Here is a 21,298-nt window from a genome sequence, read left to right as displayed (position 1 = left end):
CTACATGCAGGGGCGCCAGATGCATGGATGCCAATGGGGGGGGGGGGGGGTTCATTTGAGCCCTGTGCCCTGACCCTCTGTCTGCACAGTGTCAATTGGCCCTGTGCTGATCACATGCACTCTCCCAAGAAAAAGAAAAAAGCTCTCTAGCCATACACACCAAACTGAACATGTGCAGCCTGGTTTCATACATAATACAGAGTATTAACCCCTCAGGTTCAACATTTATTATAACAAGCATGCTTTACTGCATATACAGATTGATTCTACTGTTGTGGGTTTAGTAACACTTAAGGTAAAGAGTTGGGCAGCCCCGTTCTAGGAAATTGGCTTGATAGCGGGACTTGGTGGTGTACCTAATATTATACAGCACTGCCTATTGCGGTTATATCTTAAAATCTTTATTTTTATATATATCTCACTTCCCGCCCGGTCAATAGCAAATTGACATCTGGGAAGTGGTTCTGTTATCCCGACTGGGCGTCATATGGCGTCCTTCAGAAGGACATGCTGCCGCACGCCCGTGGGGGCACGCATCACGGTGAATGGGGCGACCGGCGGACGCTCTTTACCATGTGATCAGCCATGTCCAATCACGGCTGATCACGATGTAAACAGAAGTCTGTGATTGGCTCTCCTCTACTTGCGAGTGAGGAAACGCCGATCGGCGGCTCTCCTGACGGGGGGGGGGGGGGGATTTGCGCTGATTGTTTATCAGCGCAGCCTCCTCTCAGATTCCCACACTAGACCACCAGGGAAGTGGGCAACATGTGGATGGCCAGGTATGTACCCCATGGCCATCCACATGTGCAAATGATTCCCAATCTGTGCCAGTCAGTGCCCACAAATGGGCACTGATTGGCACCATCATGTACCAAAATAAAAACAGTGATACCCAGCAATGCCACTTATCAGTGTCATCAGTGCCACCCATCAGCGTCCAGCAGTGCCATCCATCAGTACCCACCCATTAGTGCCCATCTGTGCCACCTATCAATGCCACCCAAAAGTACCCATCAGTGCCACATACCAATGCCACCTATCAGTGCCACTTCATCAGTACCACCTCATCGGTGCCCGTCATTGAAGAAGCAAAACGCACTCATTTACATTTTTTTTTTTTTTTTAACAGGAACAAAGAAAAACGTGTTTTTTTCAAAATTTTCTGTCTTTTTTTACTTGTTGCACAAAAAATAAAAAATATCGCAGATGTGATCAAATAGCACCAAAAAAAAGCTCTATTTGTGGGAACAAAATGATAAAAAAAAATGTGTTTGGGTACAGTGTAGCATGACCGCACATTTGTCATTCAAATTGCTACAGAGCTGAAAATTGGTTAAGCAAACTGGATCAACGGTGCAATATTGCAAATACAAATATGGTATAAATTGCAAATTGAAGTGGTACAACAAGCATATAGGAGTTGTTAATTTTCTCAATCCAAACCCGGTCTTTCTGAGCAACTTTTGATATACAAAAATCACTGGAGAAGGAACGTTGAGAGAAGATGAGACACGGGACCTGAAGGTCTGTATCTGGGGTGGGAGGTTAGAGATCAATCTGTCTTGCAAAGCAGTTGTACGATCTTATATCTTGTGCATGAGCAGCAGGAAACTAGAAGAGTCAAAATATATCCATGTGGCCCGGACATTATAGAATCTGTTGCATTGGGCTTTATCAAGACGAGCTCATCTCTCCGCTTCCAGAATTTCGTTCAATTTCTTAATACATTTGGGGATCAGTGGAAGTTCATCCAGTTTTCAGTGGAGAGGAATCAGCTCATTTGAGGAATTACATTTAATGAGGGGGATTTATTAAAACTGGAGGACTCAGAATCTGGTGCACCAGTACATGGTAGTCAATCAGCTTCCAACTTTAATTTATTTAATTAAAGCGGTATTAAACCTTCTTTTCTTTCTTCAATTAAAATAACAAACATGCCGATACTTACCTGCTCTGTACAATTCTTTTGCACAGAGCAGCCCCCAATCCTTTTCTGGGGTCCCCGACAGGCGCTCCAGGCCCCATACAGTCGCAGCACAGAAGGTTTTTCACCTAAATGCATAGAATTTTTTAGGCTGTGTTTACACCATTGTGAATTGGATGCGGGATCTCTGCATTTAATCCGCAATAGCAGGAGATTTTGACCAGCTCTCTATGGTCTATTCACATATCTCCGCAGCAGGTCCAATGCATTTTTGTGTGTCTTTTGGTCCATTTCATTTGAACCTGAAATGGTGAACCAGCATGCACCGGACCCCTGATGTGTGATGGTGTGAACCGAGCCTTAAGGTGAAAAACCCTTAAGGCTTTAGAACCATTAATGCCGCGTACACACGATCAAACAATCCGGTGGAAAAGTCCGGCAAACTCAAGTCCGCCAAACAATCCCCCCGTGTGTAGCCTCCGGCATACTTTTTTGACCCAACAGTACGGCGGACTCGCATTTCGGCGGACAATCCGGCCGTGTGTATGCCAGTCCGCCGTACTTTTGAAATGAGCGGACTTTTCCCGCCCAGAGAAAAGTCCGCTCATTTCGAGCGGGTCTCCAGGTAGGCGGGGCCCGCAAAGGAGACGTCGCTGGCCCCGCCGCCTGGTATGGACTTAAAGGGGAACCCCCAACGCCGAAAAAAATCGGCGTGGGGGTCCCCCCCCCCCCCCCAAGTCCACAACAGACCCTTGTGTGAGCACGCTACCCGGCCGGCCAGGAAAGGGGGCGAGCGAGCGCCCCCCCCCCCCCCCTCCTGAGCCGTACCGGGCCGCGTGCCCTCAACATGGGGGGTGCCTTGGGGAAGGGGGGGCCGCGCGGCCTCCCCACCCCAAAGCACCTTGTCCCCATGTTGATGAGGACAAGGGCCTCTTCCCGACAACCCTGGCCGTTGGTTGTCGGGGTCTGCGGGCTTATCGGAATCCGGGAGGCCCCTTTAATAAGGGGGCCCCCGGATACCGGCCCCCCACCCTATGTGAATGAGTATGGGGTACAATGTACCCCTACCCATTCACCTGTAAAATAAAAGTACAAAAAAAAAAAAACACAACACACGAGATAAAATACTTTATTGCACAGCTCCGGGGGTCTTCCGTCTTCGGGGGTCTTCTCGCCGGACTCCTCCGCTATCTTCTTGTAGCTCTTTTGCTAGCGGAGGAGTCCGGCTTTCTTCCTCACCGCCGGCCTCTTCTCCTGACTTCGGGGGTCTTGTCCCCCTCTTCGGTTCTTCTGCCGGGCCACCGCGCCTTCTTATAGCTCTTTTACAGGCGGTGGCCCGGTCTTCTGTCGCCGCTGCCGCCTTCCGTTCTTCTTCTTCTTCTTCTTCTGGAGATGTTGACTCGACGCTCTCTCCGGCCACAATGCCAGGGACACGCTGCGTGGCCGCTTATATAGGGACAAGGGGCGGTGTTACATGGCTTTATGTCACATGGGTTGGTCACATGGGTTGATGTCACATGGGGACTGTGACATCGTAAGGGGGCGGGGTCACCATGTGACACCAACCCATGTGACATAAAGCCATGTGACACCGCACCTTGTCCCTATATAAGTGGCCGCGCAGCGCGTCCCTGGCATTGTGGCCGGAGAGAGCGTTGAGTCAACATCTCCAGGAGAAGAAGGAGAAGAAGAAGAAGAACGGAAGGCGGCAGCGGCGACAGAAGACCGGGCCACCGCCTGTAAAAGAGCTATAAGAAGGCGCGGTGGCCCGGCAGAAGAACCGAAGAGGGGGACAAGACCCCCGAAGTCGGGAGAAGAGGCCGGCGGCGAGGAAGAAAGCCGGACTCCTCCGCTAGCAAAAGAGCTACAAGAAGATAGCGGAGGAGTCCGGCGAGAAGACCCCCGAAGATGGAAGACCCCCGGAGCTGTGCAATAAATTATTTTATCTTGTGTGTTGTGTTTTTTTTTGTAAGAAGAACCGAAGAGGGGGACAAGACCCCCGAAGAGGGGGACAAGACCCCCGAAGTCGGTAGAAGACCCCCGGGCAGTGACGAAGAAGAAAGCCGGGCTCCTCCACTAGTAAAAGAGCTAGCAGAAGATAGCGGAGGAGTCCGGCGAGAAGACCCCCCCCAATATGGAAGACCCCCGGAGCAGTGCAATAAATTATTTTTAAACCTTGTGTGTTGTGTTTTTTTTTTACAGGTGAATGGGTAGGGGTACATTGTACTCCATACTCATTCACATAGGGTGGCTCCCGGATTCCGATAAGCCCTCCGCCCGCAGACCCCGACAACCAACGGCCAGGGTTGTCGGGAAGAGGCCCTTGTCCTCATCAACATGGGGACAAGGTGCTTTGGGGTGGGGAGGCCGCGCGCCCCCCCCCCTTCCCCAAGGCACCCCCCATGTTGAGGGCACGCGGCCTGGTACGGCTCAGGAGGGGGGGGGGGGCGCTCGCTCGCCCCCTTTCCTGGCCGGCCGTGTAGCGTGCTCGGGCAAGGGTCTGTTGTGGACTTGGGGGGGGACCCCCACGCCGATTTTTTTCGCCGTTGGGGGTTCCCCTTTAAGTCCATACCAGGCAACGGGGCCAGCGACGTCTCCTTCGCGGGCCCCGCCTCCTGGAGACGCGCTCGAAATGAGCGGACTTTCCTCCGCGTGTGTGGGCGAGTCCGTTCATTTCGAAAGTACTGCGGACTTAGTACGGCGGACTTAGTCCGCCGTATTAGTCCGCTGAAAAAGTGCCATGTGTGGGTAAGTAGCCCGTTCGAAAATTCCGACGGACAGTTTGGCGGACGTCCGCCATACTAAGTACGTCGGACAGACGGCTACGTGTGTACGCGGCTTAAGCTTTGACAAAAACCCTGGAAGCTGATTCTATGCAGAGCTGCACCAGATTTTGCACTCTCTTCCAGTTGTAGTAACTGAACCCCTACATTTATATTGCTTTATTCAGAGAGTGCAAGATGAAAAGGAATTGTCCAAGGCTTGGGGCATCCCCACCATATGTGAAGAAACCTGCCATGAGTTACATAGGTTTTCATACATCTACATTAATATTTTCTATTCTGTTTTCTAGAAAGAACATCACTACAGACACAAACACACACAAAAATTACCTTTAATCTGATCGCCAGGTTTAAATGTGGTTTTATCCACGGTTATACTATGAATGGTCCCTGCTTGTGGATCATGACCATGCTGAGGCATCATTGAGCCGCAGACTCGTTCTACTCTTCCATCAGGGTAGCTGTCCACCGGTGTAGTAAAGTATATCACAAGCCAAAGGACAAGGGCAGCAGCCACTGGAGTCATCTATACAAAAAGACACAATTAGTCTGGTAATTCAACCTTTTAGATTGTATCAAAAGTACTAATAATAGTAATAAGAGCATGGTAAAGAGTTGCTTCATTGTGGCTTCAAGGTAAAGACTGCATGCATGACGGCTATAGAACAAAGGTACTCAGTCAGAGGTAAGTGTACCCTCTGGGTTACTACAAATGGTTTTCTTCTATGTCAAATAAACTGCAGGTTACTAGCATGAATGGTTAATAAATAACACATTTTATGCAAGTAAGCTTAATTCTTACTTTGTGGTTATTATAAAACTTTATAAACCATAGATAATCATTGGAAGATGCTAAAAAAAATTGCAACTCTACACCCTTTAAAGTGAACCTACGACTGCCAACAAATATCCAACGACTGCATGACAGCCCATGTCAACGGGTTAGCAATTGTTTAAAAAGCTGATAGTGTTGTTAATTTGTGCATATCATAGGGCCTTTTGATGACATTGGCGGTGTGTAAAAATTCATAAATATTGACAATACATATAAAAACGCAAAATGAAAGGTGTGAATCCAGCGTCACTTTTGTTTTTCTGCACTCCCCCCAGAAACTCACACCCCTCAGGCCTAATGCACGTTGGTACTTTTGCCCATATAGTGTAAAAAAAGTACCAGTTACTTACCGGTAACTGTCTTTCTGGGAAATCTTCCAGGACGGCACACCTGAGAGATGAGAGGCTCCTCCCTACAGGAAACACAATCAATCGACAGCTGTTTTAAGTCCCCACCCTTCCCCTTGATCCTCAGTTTGTAGAGAAGTAACTCCTGAACCAGGTTCACAAGGGAAATCATTCCTCATAGGTACTCACCTTCTAGTGTTCTAGAATTTTCCCTCCTCCAACGGGCGGGAAGTAGGCCTGCCGTCCTGGAAGATTTCCCAGAAAGACAGTTACCGGTAAGTAACTGGTACTTTTCTCAAGTCATCTTCCAGGACGGCACACCTGAGAGGATAAACAAGTACCTCAGGCCTACCTTAGGGTGGGGCCACTGCAAAACCCTCTTGGCGAACCTTGGCTCTGCAGTGAGCTTTACCTCCATTCCATACGCTCATATGCTTGATGAAGGCATCTTAGCTGGATCATGCGGCTGATCTGCAGGTCTGCTCCACAGATGTTCCTGCCTTTTCCGCTTCAGATGCAGTATCTAGGTGAAATGGGCTCTTAAAAATGGAATCAGAAAACATGTTAAACTTGTAGGTTAGCAATGTTGCCTATCTCACACATCTAACAACCATGGCCTATTATGCCTGTAGGTGCTACCGTATATACTCGAGTATAGGCCGACCCGAGTATAAGCCGAGACCCCCAATTTACCCCCAAAAAACTGGAAAACTTATTGACTCGTGTATAAGCCGAGGGTGAGACATGGCTGTCCATCCCTGTGTGTCCGTCCATCCCTGTGTGTGTGTCCGTCCATCCATCCCTGTGTGTGTGTCCATCCATCCATCCATCCCTGTGTGTGTATCCATCCATCCATCCATCCCTGTGTGTGTGTGTGTGTGTGTGTGTGTATCCATCCATCCATCCATCCATCCCTGTGTGTGTGTGTGTGTGTGTGTGTGTGTGTGTGTGTGTGTATCCATCCATCCATCCCTGTGTGTGTGTGTGTGTGTGTGTGTGTGTGTGTGTGTGTGTGTGTGTGTGTGTGTGTGTGTGTGTGTGTGTGTGTGTCCGTGCAGCCTTGTGTGTGTGTCCAGCCTACCTGTGTCCCAAGCCTCCGTCCCGAGCCGCCGTCGTCCCGAGCCTCCTCCGTCCCGTGCCTCCTCCGTCCCGTGTCTCCTCCGTCCCGTGCCGTGCCGTGCCTCCTCCGTCCCGTGCCGATGGATCGCCGCTCTTCTCGGCGGCCATTCTACAATTCAAAATTCCGCCTCCGCCTGTGATAGGCGGAACACTCAATTTCCCAGCAGCCTGTGTTCCGCCTATCACAGACATCCTCTCATACTCGTCCGTAGTATGAGAATGAGCGGATGTCCGTGATAGGCGGAACACTGACTGCTGGGAAATTCAGTGTTCCGCCTATCACAGGCGGAGGCGGAGAAGGAGGCGCGGCTTTTGAAAATTAATGTCCGCCGTCTGTCTGCTCGATACGCTGATCGAGCAGTCAGACAGCGGCGACTCGAGTATAAGCCGAGGGGGCACTTTCAGCCTCAAAAAAGAGGCTGAAAATCTCGGCTTATACTCGAGTATATACGGTACTTAGAACCACTAAAAAGATAAATAAGAGACCTGTGTAAGACAAGGACACTACATTAATCAATAAGAGGGCCTGTCTTAACACTATCCTGTTGAGGGAAATAAAACTGCTTCCTTTTTATCTTTATGTCAGCAAAAGACTAAAGGGAAGCCTACTTAAGGGAAATAGATTAACAGAAGCTTGAACCCTGGGTTTAAGGCACGCCCAATCTATGTCCTTACTTACGCCTGAGAGCCTTCTTCAGGAGATTAAAGTCCCTAGCAGGAGTAGACTACCCATATTGCTATGTCTAGTTTGCTAAAAGGGCAAAATGAAGGCCATGCACCGAGCCGAAACCTATTCGATCGGGTATACATCTTTATACTTCATCCTTAGGCCCTAATACTCCTCTGAATAGAACTCTCCAAGTTCTTACTAAACAGGGCGAATCATTATCCCCTTCCTCCAGTGTCCCATAACCCTACAGGGCTTCAACCCTAGGAAATGGTTCTGGCATCCCTGAATGCAAGTGGTCAAGGTTTTCTGACATGTGGCAGCTGCAGCCCGAACTCCTGGCCCCTCCATGGAAAAGAAGGCTGAAATACAAAAAGGTTCTACATGCATTATTAATATCACAAATAAAATGATCATAGATTGTGGGCACGGCACAATAGATTTAGACAGAAAGGACACAAGCATAGACAACAATGTTGTGTGCCTGAGTGTGACTAGCTAAACCAATATATCAAATATGGGAAGAGACCCAAATCTGAACCTCAACGTAGACAAACAGTCCTCATAGTCTGGTTTTCTGATGTGCTGCCAAGACGTAAAAACATTAAGACTCAAGCAAACCCTAAATGCTGCGTATTTCTTTAGTGCAGCTAGCTAGGTCATAACTGATATATAAATACGGAAAGGACAGGAACCCCCTTTACTGTTGTGCTTTACCTATGTACAGCAAAACAAGGCTATAAAGACAGAAAGACCCAAACTTCTATGTTGTGTATTTCTGACAAACCACCACAGTTATAAGATTAATATGAACACCAACTCCCGTGTTGTGCATTTCTGCTATGCCACAGGGAAAAATATGGAACACAAGACAATCCTTTCTGTCATGCACTTCTGTAGTGTAGTTCAGATAGAACCAACACTGAGAAAGGACACAAGCAACCTGCAGCATTGTGTTTTTCTGAAACAGAAAGCACCAACAAGCTTCAATCTTGAGTATTTCTGCTGTGCAACAACATAAAAGCAGACACTGAGGAAAAAGACAGACAGCCTTTACAGCTGCAATCTTTCTGGTCTGCTGCAAAATAAAACAATAACGTCATGATGAGTATTCCTGCTGTGTAGCAAAACCTCAATCAGAAGGGACAGATAAGTTTAGGGTTCCCACACCCGTGCGACCCAACCTGCGACTTGGGACTGCAAGACGCATGAGAAGTCATATACTATGGCTTCCAATGGGTACCATTTGTGTCTGTGCGACACCAGCAGTCCCTGATTCCTGGATCCACAGACCTCAAGATTACACAGGTCGCAGGGAAAAAAAAACAAATAGCAATTTTCAGGTCGAACAAGTAAGGGGTCCCCAATGCTGTGACTCCCTGGAGGATTGCAGCCAACAAACCCCTGCTGTGTATCCCTAAGATGCAGAAAGGTAGATCCATGAGAAACACTGCTCACTGCTGTGCCTGATATACAAACGATAAGGCAGTAAATATAGGACATACAGGACACAAACATTCAATCTTTGTGTATGTCTGATGTGTAGTAATATACCAATACTGAGCAGAGAGGCCACCATCCTCAATGTGTCTCTCAGCTGAGCAGCAAAAACAAAATCAGAAAAAGACAAGCAACCTTCACTGCTGTGTCCTTTCTGATATGCAGCCAATAAGGCAGTATATGCAAGACATAAAAGGACAGACAACCTTCAATCTTGTATATGTCTGATGTGCAACAATATAACAATTCTGAATAGAGATCGCACATCCATATTGAAGCGATTTGGCCTTGCGACTCAACATGTCAAATCGCATGGCTAAAATCAGCACAACACCACTTTGTGGTGCTACATGGATTACCAAAGGCAGTATATGTACTACACCTGGCAGGGGTTCAATTTGTATTTCTACTATGTAGCCCAACAAATTCGAACCATCAATTTTCACTGCTGCCTTTCTGATAAGGCAGTAATACAGGACACAAAACCTCACAGACCTTAATGCTGTATAAATCTGATGTGCAACAATAAAACACTATGAATAGAGATAGCACATCCATATTGAAATGATTTGTCATGCGACTCAACATGTCAAATCGCATGTTTAAACTCGGCAGCCATTGCTGTTAATAGCACTGTCTGAATCAGCACAGCGCCACGCAAATCAGGATCATCAGACTTCACTGCTGCCTTTCTGATAAGTAACCAACAAGGCAGTAAAACAGGACACAAAGCCCCACAGACAGACCTCAATCTTGTGTATGTCTGATGTGCAGCAATATAACCATTATGAGCAGAGATGTCACCAGACTCAATGATGTGCATTTCTGCTGTGCAACACAAAACCAGAAAGTACAGACCACCTTCACTGTTGTATTCTTCTGATCTGTAGCCAAACAAAGCAGTACCTTTAGTATATAAAGGACAGAAAACAAGCTTCAGTGCAGTGCATTTCTGATGTACAGCAATATAGTCCTTATTAAGCAGAGATGTCACAAATCTCAATGTGTATTTCTGCTGTGCCACAAAAACATCCCAGCAAGCACAAACCTTCACTACTGAGGTCTACTGGTGTGCAGCCAATGAGGAGTCATGGTCTATCCCTTTATGAAATAACCAACAGGCAATTTATTTCATAGGCATAGCCTGGGCTGTAGATACTAAACCTTCACCACCAGAGAAGGAACAGATCCTAAAATGGTTGGACACCCTACTATTAGTAGTAGTTGTTGTCCTACCTTACCTCCATAGACTGAGCAAACGCTAGCCAGCACATATCCAGGTGGTGCTGATTAGCAACTAAAGTCTCAATGAGCCCAGCCCTAGAGACCAATTTAAGACCTCTCTAGAAGAGGTGGTTACCAGTTTAGCCTGGGAGGTAAATAGCTATTTGCAGGCTTCAAGCAATCAATTATGTAGCTCTTGCATAGGTTTGCACAGAAAATCCTCAATTAAAAGGATGTAGGGAGCGATCTATGGTGAATCGCCTTTAGATCTGCCACTGAGTGGATTGTAGCCCAAACCAATAAAAAAAGTTTCTTCTTACCTCCTACACTATAATATAAACACAGTGTAAAGGTGGAGTGGGAGGTTGGAGCTTATGAAAGTTAACTATAGCAGGCAACCTCCAAAAGGAGGATCTGTGACAAGGGAACCCCTACTGTGCCACACAGTAGCTTGGTCTCTGCCCATCCTTGAATGTTAGGTCAGCTTTTAAACATTGTGAAGCAACTTCAGATTCCTAGCAGCTGGGCTAATAGGGCCGGTAACCTACTGCCCCTGCTGACCAGGGGAGCTTCTGAATCCACCAACCACTGCCCAATTAATAACCTGTTCAGTGGTATACCTGGCCTGTAAGTAACTTTGTATCTACCAGGTCCCCTCTGTACGCTATATTCATCCCTACTAAATGTACCACAACTGGGCATGTAGGGAGAGGCTGGCAACCTACTGCTGCGATAACCACAGTGTCTCTGCTGTAAGAGGGAGCTGTGGCTGGTGGTTTTAGCAGTGGCGTCTGCGCTATTTGTATCCCGACCCCAAGTTCTGCACTGCACCAGTCAGTATATACACGGGGAAGGGGGAGCAATGGCCTACCTACCTCTTTCTCATCTGAGGTGGTTTAGGCACACTCGTTCCTCTGCACCACCTGTCCACCATACAGCTTCTCTGATGTAAGAGGGGCTGCAGCTGGTGTTTTTAGCAGAAGCTTAAGGGCTATTTGAATCCAGACCCCAGGTGAGATCTCAAATGCCCAGAAACCCTCTGGCTGGAATTGGGGATTTTGCAGCTAATTTCCCACGGCAAAAGGAAAGTAAAGTACTCACCGTTGTCGTCTTCCTCTTTTTGCCACAGCCAGCGGGCTTGCTTTTCCATCCTTATGGTCCACACGCAAGGAGGATAGCCGCCAAAGTGCTCCCCCCCCCCCCCAACTGCTGTCCCCATAGGGAGGTGCTAGGTTACCAGTCAGTCAGTCTATATACACATGGGGGGGGGGGGGCAATGCCTTCCATTCCTCATTCCCGTCTTCATATCTGAGGTGGTTAAGGCAGACATACACCGTAGTAAACGGGTGCCTCCTCGCTCTAGAGAAAGGAGGATGTGGGCGCCTGCTCCTACTGACTCTCAGCCTTCCCTCCTGGGTAAGAACGCCGCTGCCATTTTCCCGAAGTTTGAAAATGACGCGGGTGCTTGTTGCCACGCCCTCTCCGGCAGCCCACGCGAGCTACCGGGGACCCAGGAGTCGGGGACAAGATCCCCCTGGAAAGAACCGATGGCCAGCACCCCCGTCTGAACAGCCACCTGTACAGGTAAGGAGGGGGAGACAGGATAATGGCCCCTGAAGTTCTGGGTACACCACTGTACCCAGGGTCCTTCAGCTCTCAGGGGGGCTCTTCCAATTTCTGCTGCCCGCCCTGAGGAAAAGATAGGGGAACCCCCCAGGAAGGACAAGAATATCCTACCAGACCCAGAGGCTTCCCAGGCTTGTGGTCCGGCTCCCAGGGGGAGACCACCAGCCCCAGGCTTCGGGTCATTTGGAAAAAAACAAACAGTTTCGCTGTGTAGGGAGAAACACAATCAAAAACTGAGGATCAAGGGGAAGGGGAAGGGTGGGGACTTAAAACAGCTGTCGATTGATTGTGTTTCCTGTAGGGAGGAGCCTCTCATCTCTCAGGTGTGCCGTCCTGGAAGATGACTTGAGAAAAATGGGTGCACGCCAGTGCCTGGTAGCTAACTTTACTGTTTAGTTTTTTTAAATTCATTAAAGTGTATTTTTCCCCCAAAAAATTTGCATTTAAAAGACCTTTGCGCAAATACAGTGGTGACATAAAAGATTGCAACGACCGCTATTTTATTTTTATTCTCTAGGGTCTGTGCTAAAAAAAAAAAATATATAAATTATATATATATATATATATATATATATATATATATATATATATATATATATATATATATATATATATATATATATATATATATATATATATATATATATATATATATATATATATATATATATATATATATATATATATATATATATATAATAAAAATACAGATTTGAAAAACAAGGATCAAAAAAAGGCTTAGGCCCCTTTCACATGGACGATTCATTCAGGTCCGCCTGTCAGTTTTTCAGGCGGACCTGAACGGATGCTCCATAGAGCTCTATGGAGTGTCGGATGTCAGCGGTGACATGTCCGCTGACACCCGACCTGCTCCGATCCGAAAAAGTGTGACGGAGGAAAAAGCTATTTTTCCATCCGTCATCGGATCAGATCGGGTGACGACGGACACTGTGGTCCGTTGTCACCCGATCTCCCATAGGGGAGAGCGGCGCTCTGACAGGTCCATCCCTGCGCAGCGTGCAGAGACAGACCTGTCATCTTCCTGCCAGCGGAGATCGCTCCGGTAATCCCCGCTGAGCAAGCGGATATCCACGGGGCAGATCAGCACTGATCCGCCCCGTGTGAAAGGACCCTTAGTCTTCAAGTGGTTAAACTGCTCTCATTTACAGACCGAAGGTCATCCCTTTGATCTGCAAGACCCCTTTCACACTGGGGTGGTTTTCAGGCTCTTTAGCGCTGTAAAGCACCTGAAAAGCACCTCCTATTTATTCCAGTGTGATTTTTTCGCACTGGGGCGGTGTGCTTGCATGATGTTACGAAAAGTCCTGCAAGCAGCATCTTTGGGGTGGGTTGGGAGTGCTGTATTTAGCACTCCCAAATTGCCCTGCCCATTGGAATGAATGGACAGCTCTTTCAAAGTGCCTGAAAAGCGATTTGAAAGCGCCACAAAACAGGATTTTTAACCCCTTTCTTGGAGTTAAAAGCGCCCCCCTAGCGACCATAAGGCTGCATTCACACTTTTGAATTTTGGGCAAATTTGCCCGCGATTTGACTGCGCTGATGTGTGAATGACAAAACATGGAACTCGCATTTGAGATACCATTCGCCTAGCTTGTGATTGCAGCTTGTTTCATCACTCGATAATCGCAGAAGACCCGCACTGCGATTTGAGGTGTCATTCAAATGAATGGCATCTCAAATGTGAGCGTCGCATTTTGTCATTCACAAATCAGTGCTGTCAAAATCCTGTACGCTTTACCACAAACGTGGCCCCAGTGTGAAAGAGGTTAAAAATATACTTTTTTTTTTTATCTCAATTTCAGGCTTTGTTGATAAACATTGCCTTACTTTTTTTTTTTTTCTATGACAGCTGTGAGCAGGGAACTGCTCTGCACTTTTTACACGAATCGTGGAAATGCTGGATTAAGATTGTGGGGGGGGGTTGAATTGAGATCACCATTCTTTTAACGATTAATCGCGGAGTTCTAGTCCGCTGCCAGTAATTCTGTCAAAATACACAGCGGCTATGAGCTGTTCAAAGTGATACTCGCATTCTGAGCCGTATGAACCCAGGGATGTATGGTCCAAACATTGATTTTCTGCATTCAGGGCATGCATCCTTTAACACTGTACAGTCGCTATGTATTTCAGCCAGTCATTGATTTTTACAAGGCTGCGAGCAGGGTGTCCCCCGTGTATCCTGGGCACTGGCATATGCGGGCAAAAGTGCCTGTGTGCAGAATGCCAGTGGCTAGATTTCTGATCAGCCCTCTCCTATCTGTTTTCTTGTGCTTTACTAGTGGCCCTTTACTCTGATGGGAGGCCACTTTAAAGTATTTGCTCACTTTTTCAGAAAGAAGATGAAAAGGTGAACTAAAAACACCCTCCCCACCCCCCTGGCCCTTGCTGTACTTACCTCAGAGGATGCTGAGCTGTCAGTGCCCAACAGCTGGCCCAGAGATCTGGGGATGTAAAACCCCTGCTCATTTCTGTGCAGCACTTCTGAGGCTGACCTTAGCAATTCGCCACGCAGGTGCTGACCAATCAGAATCACTCTAATCCGCCCCAGACGTGCTGCACAGAGAATAGCAGAAGATTTCAAATCTCAGGAATACTGGACTAGCTGCCTGGTTATTAACAGCTCAGCATCCCAGGAGGCAAGTTTTAACCCACACCCGGGCGATCCAAAGCATCGGGGGGGGGGGGCAGACTCACATCCAGGCGGCCCAAAGCATCAATGGTGGGGGGGGGACCTTAGAATTGAGGGGAACCCACACTCGGGTCATCCACAGAATCGGGTGACCCACACCTGGGAGGCCCTGAAAATCAGGGGGGACCCAAACCAAGGGGTTCACAGAATCGGGGGGACCCAATCCCGGGCGATCCACAGATTCAGGGGGACCCACAGAATTGGGAGTCCCACACCCGGAGGATCCTAACAATCGAGGGACCTACACCTGGGGGATCCTCAGTGGGGGGACTCAAACTCGAGTGATCCACAGAACCAGGTGACTCACACCCATGCAGTCCACAGAATCAGGGGGAACCCACACCCAGGCGGTCCACAGAATCAAGGGGACACATGGAATCATGTGACCCACACTTGGGGGATCCTCACAAACAGGGGAACCACAACTGGGTGATCCACAGAATTTGGGGTCCTCACAATCAGGGGACCCACACCTGGGGCATCCCCAGAATCAATGGACCCACACCTTGGGCTCCTGGGAAATCAGGGGACCCACACCCAGGTAAACATACTTGTATTTATTATAGTAGAGCTCGGAAACACTGCTGTGGACTTCAGAGAGAGGTGTAGGTGTGTATAGACTCAGCACAATGCCAGTCCTGCCCACACCGCATAATAGACACACATTATACACACAGGGTGCAGACATAAGGAAGTGACACTCTATGCCAGGAACTCGGCTCCCACCTAGAGGACAATGAGCTCCTTCTATCAGGTAATATGAGAGGACACTGTATAGAAATCTCATGTACTTACCTTCTCACACCGGGGTCTCACTGGTGACACACCGACCGATCGCCCTCCACTTCCACCAACACAGCGGCACTGCCACACTCACCGGCAGCCAGGACACCAAACCTCTGGAGGCGTGTCTGTGTCAGCCCTACTTGATGATTGGGTGCATTCTGTGGTGGGCGTGTCTTCTCGGAAACTTTTTTCCTTCTACAGATCAGAGTCAGCGCTCATTCAGCCGGTCCTGTAAGCTGCTGTATGAGGCTCAGCTCACTCTCCCACTAGGATAGGAAGCCTTGGTTTTTAAAAAGGGAATTTATTGGGATGTGATAATGAGAGTCACAAATAGAGATCCTGTGTGTTACAGTCCAGACCCAGCAAAGGACAAACATGTCCGATTTTGTATCTCACCTGACATTCAGGCAGGGCTGTCTTAATGCATGGGCACCCCTGGGCACTGCCCCTGGGGCCCCATGATAGTCTTGCCTTACATCATACTTGCCGGGACCCTCACACTCACTTTTTACTAAACTGTCCCAGGATGGTCATTTCCTGAGCAGTGTCCCAGAAGCTGTACTGTGCCCCCTAACCCCTCTGTACTGTGCCCCCTGACCCCTCTGTACTGTGCCCCCCCGACCCCTCTGTACTGTACCCTCCTGACCCCTCTGTACTGTGCCCCCCTGACCCTTCTGTACTGTGCCCCCTGACCCCTCTGTACTGTGCCCCCCCGACCCCTCTGTACTGTGCCCCCCCCCGACTCCTCTGTACTGTGCGCTCCTGACCCCTCTGTACTGTGCCCCCCTGACCCCTCTGTACTGTGCGCCCCCGACCCCTCTGTACTGTGCCCTCCTTATCCCAGTATTGTGCCCTCCTTATCCCAGTATTGTGCCCTCCTAATCCCAGCATTGTGCCCTCCTTATCCCAGTATTGTTCCCCCCTGACCCTTTTGTACTGTGCCCTCCTGATCCCTTTGTACTGTGCCCTCCTGACCCCTCTGTACTGTGCCCTCCTGATCCCAGTATTGTGCCCTCCTTATCCCAGCATTGTGCCCTCCTGACCCCTCTGTACTGTGCCCTCCTGATCCCATCATTGTGCCCTCCTTATCAAAGTATTGTGCCCCCCTGACCCCTCTGTACTGTGCCCCCCGACCCCTCTGTACTGTGCCCCCTGACCCTTCTGTACTGTGCCCCCCGACCCCTCTGTACTGTGCCCCCCAGACCCCTCTGTACTTTGCCCTCCTGACTCCTCTGTACTGTGCCCTCCTTATCCCAGTATTGTGCCCTCCTTATCCCAGTATTGTGCCCTCCTGACCCCTCTGTACTGTGCCCTTCTGACCCCTCTGTACTGTGCCCTCCTGACCCCTCTGTACTGTGTCCTCCTGGTCCCATTATTGTGCCCTCCTTATCCCAGTATTGTGCCCCCCTGACCCCTCTGTACTGTGCCCTCCTGATCCCAGTATTGTGCCCTCCTGACCCCTCTGTATTGTGCCCTCCTGATCCCAGTATTGTGCCCCCCTGACCCTTCTGTACTGTGCCCTCCTGATCCCAGCATTGTGCCCTCCTTATCCCAGTATTGTGCCCCCTGACCCCTCTGTACTGTGCCCTTCTGACCCCTCTGTACTGTGCCCTCCTGAACCCTCTGTACTGTGTCCTCCTGGTCCCATTATTGTGCCCTCCTTATCCCAGTATTGTGCCCCCCTGACCCCTCTGTACTGTGCCCTCCTGATCCCAGTATTGTGACCTCCTGACCCCTCCATACTGTGCCCTCCTGACCCCTCTGTACTGTGCCCTCCTGATCCCAGTATTGTGCCCCCCTGACCCCTCTGTACTGTGCCCTCCTGATCCCAGTATTGTACCCTCCTGACCCCTCTGTACCGTGCCCTCCTGATCCCAGTATTGTGTAGAGTTGCTACCTCATCCCTTTAAACCCGAACAACTTTGAATTACACAGGTTCTGAGGCTAATTAAATGCAGAAGTGAGTTGAATTACCACCTTAATCGGCCACAGAACCTGTGTAATTAATATGTGTTCAAGTTTAAAGGGATGAGGTGGCAACCATAGTATTGTGCCCTCCTGACCTCTCTGTACTGTGCCCTCCTGATTCCAGTATTGTGCCCTCCGGGCCCCTCTGTACTGTGCTCTCCTGGCCCCTCTGTACTTTGCCTTTCTTCTTCCACCCCTGTACTGTACCCTTTGTGTTGATAGGTCTTTGATTCATTGCAAGTTTAAAATTGATTTTATTGAAAGTACTAATAAATATATGTTTAATTCTATCAACTATTTATACTTTAATTCTTGAGAGTAGCTGTGTAAATTGTGGCAGAATGGTAGGGGTCCCAGTGCATTACTTGCCCAGGAGCCCATGATGCTATTAAGACGGCCCTGTATTCAGGTCTTGTTCACACCACATGGCACCATGTTTTTAAGACCCCTTTAACACCGAAGGTGGTTTTCAGGCATTTTAGCATTAGAAATAGTGCCTGAAAACTGCCTCCCATGCCGCCCAAATGTGAAGCCTCAGGCCGCGTACACACGCGGGGACTGTTCGCTCAACTTTGTCCGTCAAACAGTTTCAGCGGACAGTCCGCTCAAAATTAGCATGGACGGACTTGCCCACACACGACGAACGAACAGTCCGCTGAAACCGTGCGCGATGACGTGAACGGCACGTACGACGGGACTAGAAAACGACGTCCTATACACTGCAATGCAAACTTCGGCGTGTAAATCCTTTCTGAGCATGCGCGGAACTTAGTTTGACGAACAAGCCTACACACGAGGGGACTGTTCGCTGAAACAAAGTTTCAGCGGACAGTTTTTCGGAATTTCCGAAAAACTTTGTTCAGCAGACTGTCCGCTGAAACTGTCCGCTGAAAGCCCACACACGAGCGGACTGTCCGCCGAAACACTGTTCAGTGGACAAAGTTGAGCGAACAGTCCCCGCGTGTGTACGCGGCCTGAGTGTTTTAACACAGGGGAAGTGTGCTTGCGGGATGTTATAAAAAATCCCGCAGGCAGCATCTTTTTTTTTTTTTTTTTTAAAGATTTTATTGGAACAATTAGGGTAACATGCAAATGTTCATACAGATCGGTTTGAAAATCTAAACAGAGATCAACAACATATACAATATATCAGAGATAGTACATCACCTCAGATCTGTTATAGTTTAACAAAATGCAGTTTCACATGTATAACTCGAAGGGGATTACCTAGGGCCGAGGGGACCTACTGTAGGGGTATTTATCGGTGTGAATTGGTTTCCTGGCCTCATGTTAAGGAAACCGGGCTGTAAAAGAGATAAACTCCTGATCGTTGCGGAACGGAAAATATCCAATATATCCTTAGCGTGAACAAAGATGAATAAGGGATTAAGGGAGAGGAGTCAGGTTTGTTATTGTGAGGTCTCCAATCATTACAGTTTCCAATTAAAAGTACATTTCTAGCTAATCTACTAAGCTTCTGACTAACAGTCATTTAATATGTCATCAGTACATGGTGTTGAATATAGAAGTAAAGCAAAATCTGTTTCATATTAAGATTTTCATACTCTTATGCTTTGATCGGGAAGATAAGGAGGGGGAAGGAGGAATATAGAGTGGGATGGGGTGGGTTGGGGAACTAGGGTTGGGGTAACAGAAAAAGGAACAGGGGGGGGAGAAGAGGGGAGAGGGAAAAGGGAAGGGGACATAGAGCTTTGCAAATAATCCACGTTCCATGTTCAGTTGAGTTAGATCGGATCATAAACCACCAGAAAGAGCAAAATGGGGGGCCGTAATTGCAAGATATGAGTTGAGTTGTTATCGGCGTGAAGATGCAAGGGATATTCAGGTATGTCTTAAAAGGATATCTCTACATTCGGAAGTGGATTCGAAGTGTTTCCAGCAGGCCCATTTATGGTTACATTTCTGAGGGGTGTCTTTGTAAATATGTATCAGTTCCTCCATTTCAGCTATCTGTTGGACTCTCATAATCCAGTCTTTAGTGGAAGGACTGGTTTGGGATTTCCAAAATAGTGGAACACATTGTTTCACTGCGTTGATAAGATGAATAGTAAGTGATTTACGGTAAGATGCAGTATGTACAGTAGTATGATGCAAAAGAAATTGGGCCGGAGAGAAAGGCAGATCATAGGTAGTGATTTTTTGTATAAGAACGTGAATAGCCCTCCAATAGGATTGAATATTGGGACATTCCCACCAAATGTGTAATAGGGTGCCTCTTGATAGGAGGCACCTCCAGCATGTGTCTGGGCTGCTGGGGTTCCATTTGTTCAAGAGCACTGGTGTCCTGTACCATCGTGATTGCAATTTATATCCGTTCTCTTGGGTGGTAACGTTAAGGGAACCTTTGTGTATATGGAGAAAGATGTTCTCCCAGTCCTCAGGCGACAACACTACCCCTAACTCTTTCTCCCAACTTGCACAGGCTTTGGAGGTGTTATATTTGATATGTAGAAATAATAGTGAGTATGTTTGCGATATTAGATGAGACTGGGGTGTCGTAGATGTACATAGAGTTTCAAAAGGTGTTAACGGTCTAGGGCAAATGTGGCTCTTATGTAATGTGACATTTGTTGAAAGGTCCATGCAGGTATGGGTGGTCTTTGGTGAATCATGGCTAATTGGGTGATCGTCAGTAATTGATCATTAGCATAAAAGTGTTGTAGTAAAATCTGGTCATGAGTCCAATTTTGTTGTAGAAAGTTTTTTTTGCATCCCAGGGGGAAAGTCTGGATTCAGCTTTAGTGATGTGAGCGGGCCCGGATTGGAGGAGATTACGTTTTTCGTACACAAGTTGCGGAAGCATTTCAGCTTTGGTGCAATAAGAGGGTGTTATTCGATGTTTTTTCTGTAACTTAAGTACCTCAGCCACGGGAGCGATTTTAGGGGGAGATTGGTAAAGTCCATTTCCAAATTTACCCAGTCCTTCACTTGTGCATGAATATTCCAGTCTACAATTCTGGTCAAGTGCGTGGCCGTATAATAATTTTGTAAGTCAGGTAATCCAATTCCTCCCAGATGCTTAGGCAGAGTAAGCTGTGAGTAGTTAATTCTGGGTCTATGCATTCCCCATAAAAATTTGTTGCAAATTGATTTATACTCTTTGAAGAAAGCTGGAGGGAGGCGTATCGGTATTGTTTGTAATACATAAAGCAGGCGTGGAAGGACGTTCATCTTTATAACAGCAGCTCTGCCAAACCATGAGAAGGAGATTGTGTTCCATTGTTTTAAATCCTTATTTATTTTTTTGAGAATATCAGGATAGTTTATGGTATAAAGGTCATCTAGATTTCTCGGGATTTTGATGCCTAAGTAAGTTATGTCTCTATCATTCCAGTGGAATGGGAAGTTGAGTTTACATTGAGCCACCGTTTCTGGGGTAAGGGAAATATTGAGTGCGTATGATTTCTCAAAATTGATTTTAAAGCTGGAAATCAAGGCGAATTTGCGAAAAGGCAGCATCTTTAGGGAGGTTTGTGAGTGCTGTATACAGCGCTCCAAAAACGCCCCTGGCCATTGCAATGAATAAGCAGTTCTTCCAAAGCACCTGAAAAGCGATCCAGAAGCACCACAACATGCTAATTTTTAAAAGCACCCAGCTAGCGGGCGAAAAGCACAGCTAAAACAATGGTAAAGTGCCGCTAAAACGAGCGGGCCTTTACCACCAATGCGGCCACAGTTACATTGTGAAATGCAGACACGTGTCTCTTCTGTCCATATTTATTATGGATCTACACCAGGGCATATCATGAAATCAGTAAGCTGTGTACAAGATGAAAAGTGGGCCC

The 21,298-nt window shown here is 47.8% G+C and overlaps 1 protein-coding gene across 1 annotated transcript in view; it reads right to left on the bottom strand.

Annotated features, from left to right (window-relative positions):
• LOC143928158 (putative ferric-chelate reductase 1) overlaps window positions 1-15,670 on the bottom strand; it is a 69,146-nt gene extending 53,476 nt beyond the window's left edge. The window contains exons 1-2 of the mRNA XM_077452851.1: window positions 15,534-15,670; window positions 5,041-5,236 (exon numbers count right to left, since the gene is read on the bottom strand). Coding sequence (XP_077308977.1) covers window positions 5,041-5,236 — 196 coding nt within the window. The 5' untranslated portion in view covers window positions 15,534-15,670. The remainder of the gene's footprint in view (window positions 1-5,040; window positions 5,237-15,533) is intronic.
• Window positions 15,671-21,298: the final 5,628 nt, after the last annotated feature.

Source organism: Lithobates pipiens, unplaced genomic scaffold, assembly GCF_037356315.1.
Source record: "Lithobates pipiens isolate NorthernLeopardFrog02 unplaced genomic scaffold, aLitPip1_a1.2 Scaffold_23, whole genome shotgun sequence".
In the NCBI taxonomy this organism is placed as follows: Eukaryota; Metazoa; Chordata; class Amphibia; order Anura; family Ranidae; genus Lithobates; species Lithobates pipiens.
This window is presented reverse-complemented; position numbering and strand designations above follow the sequence as displayed.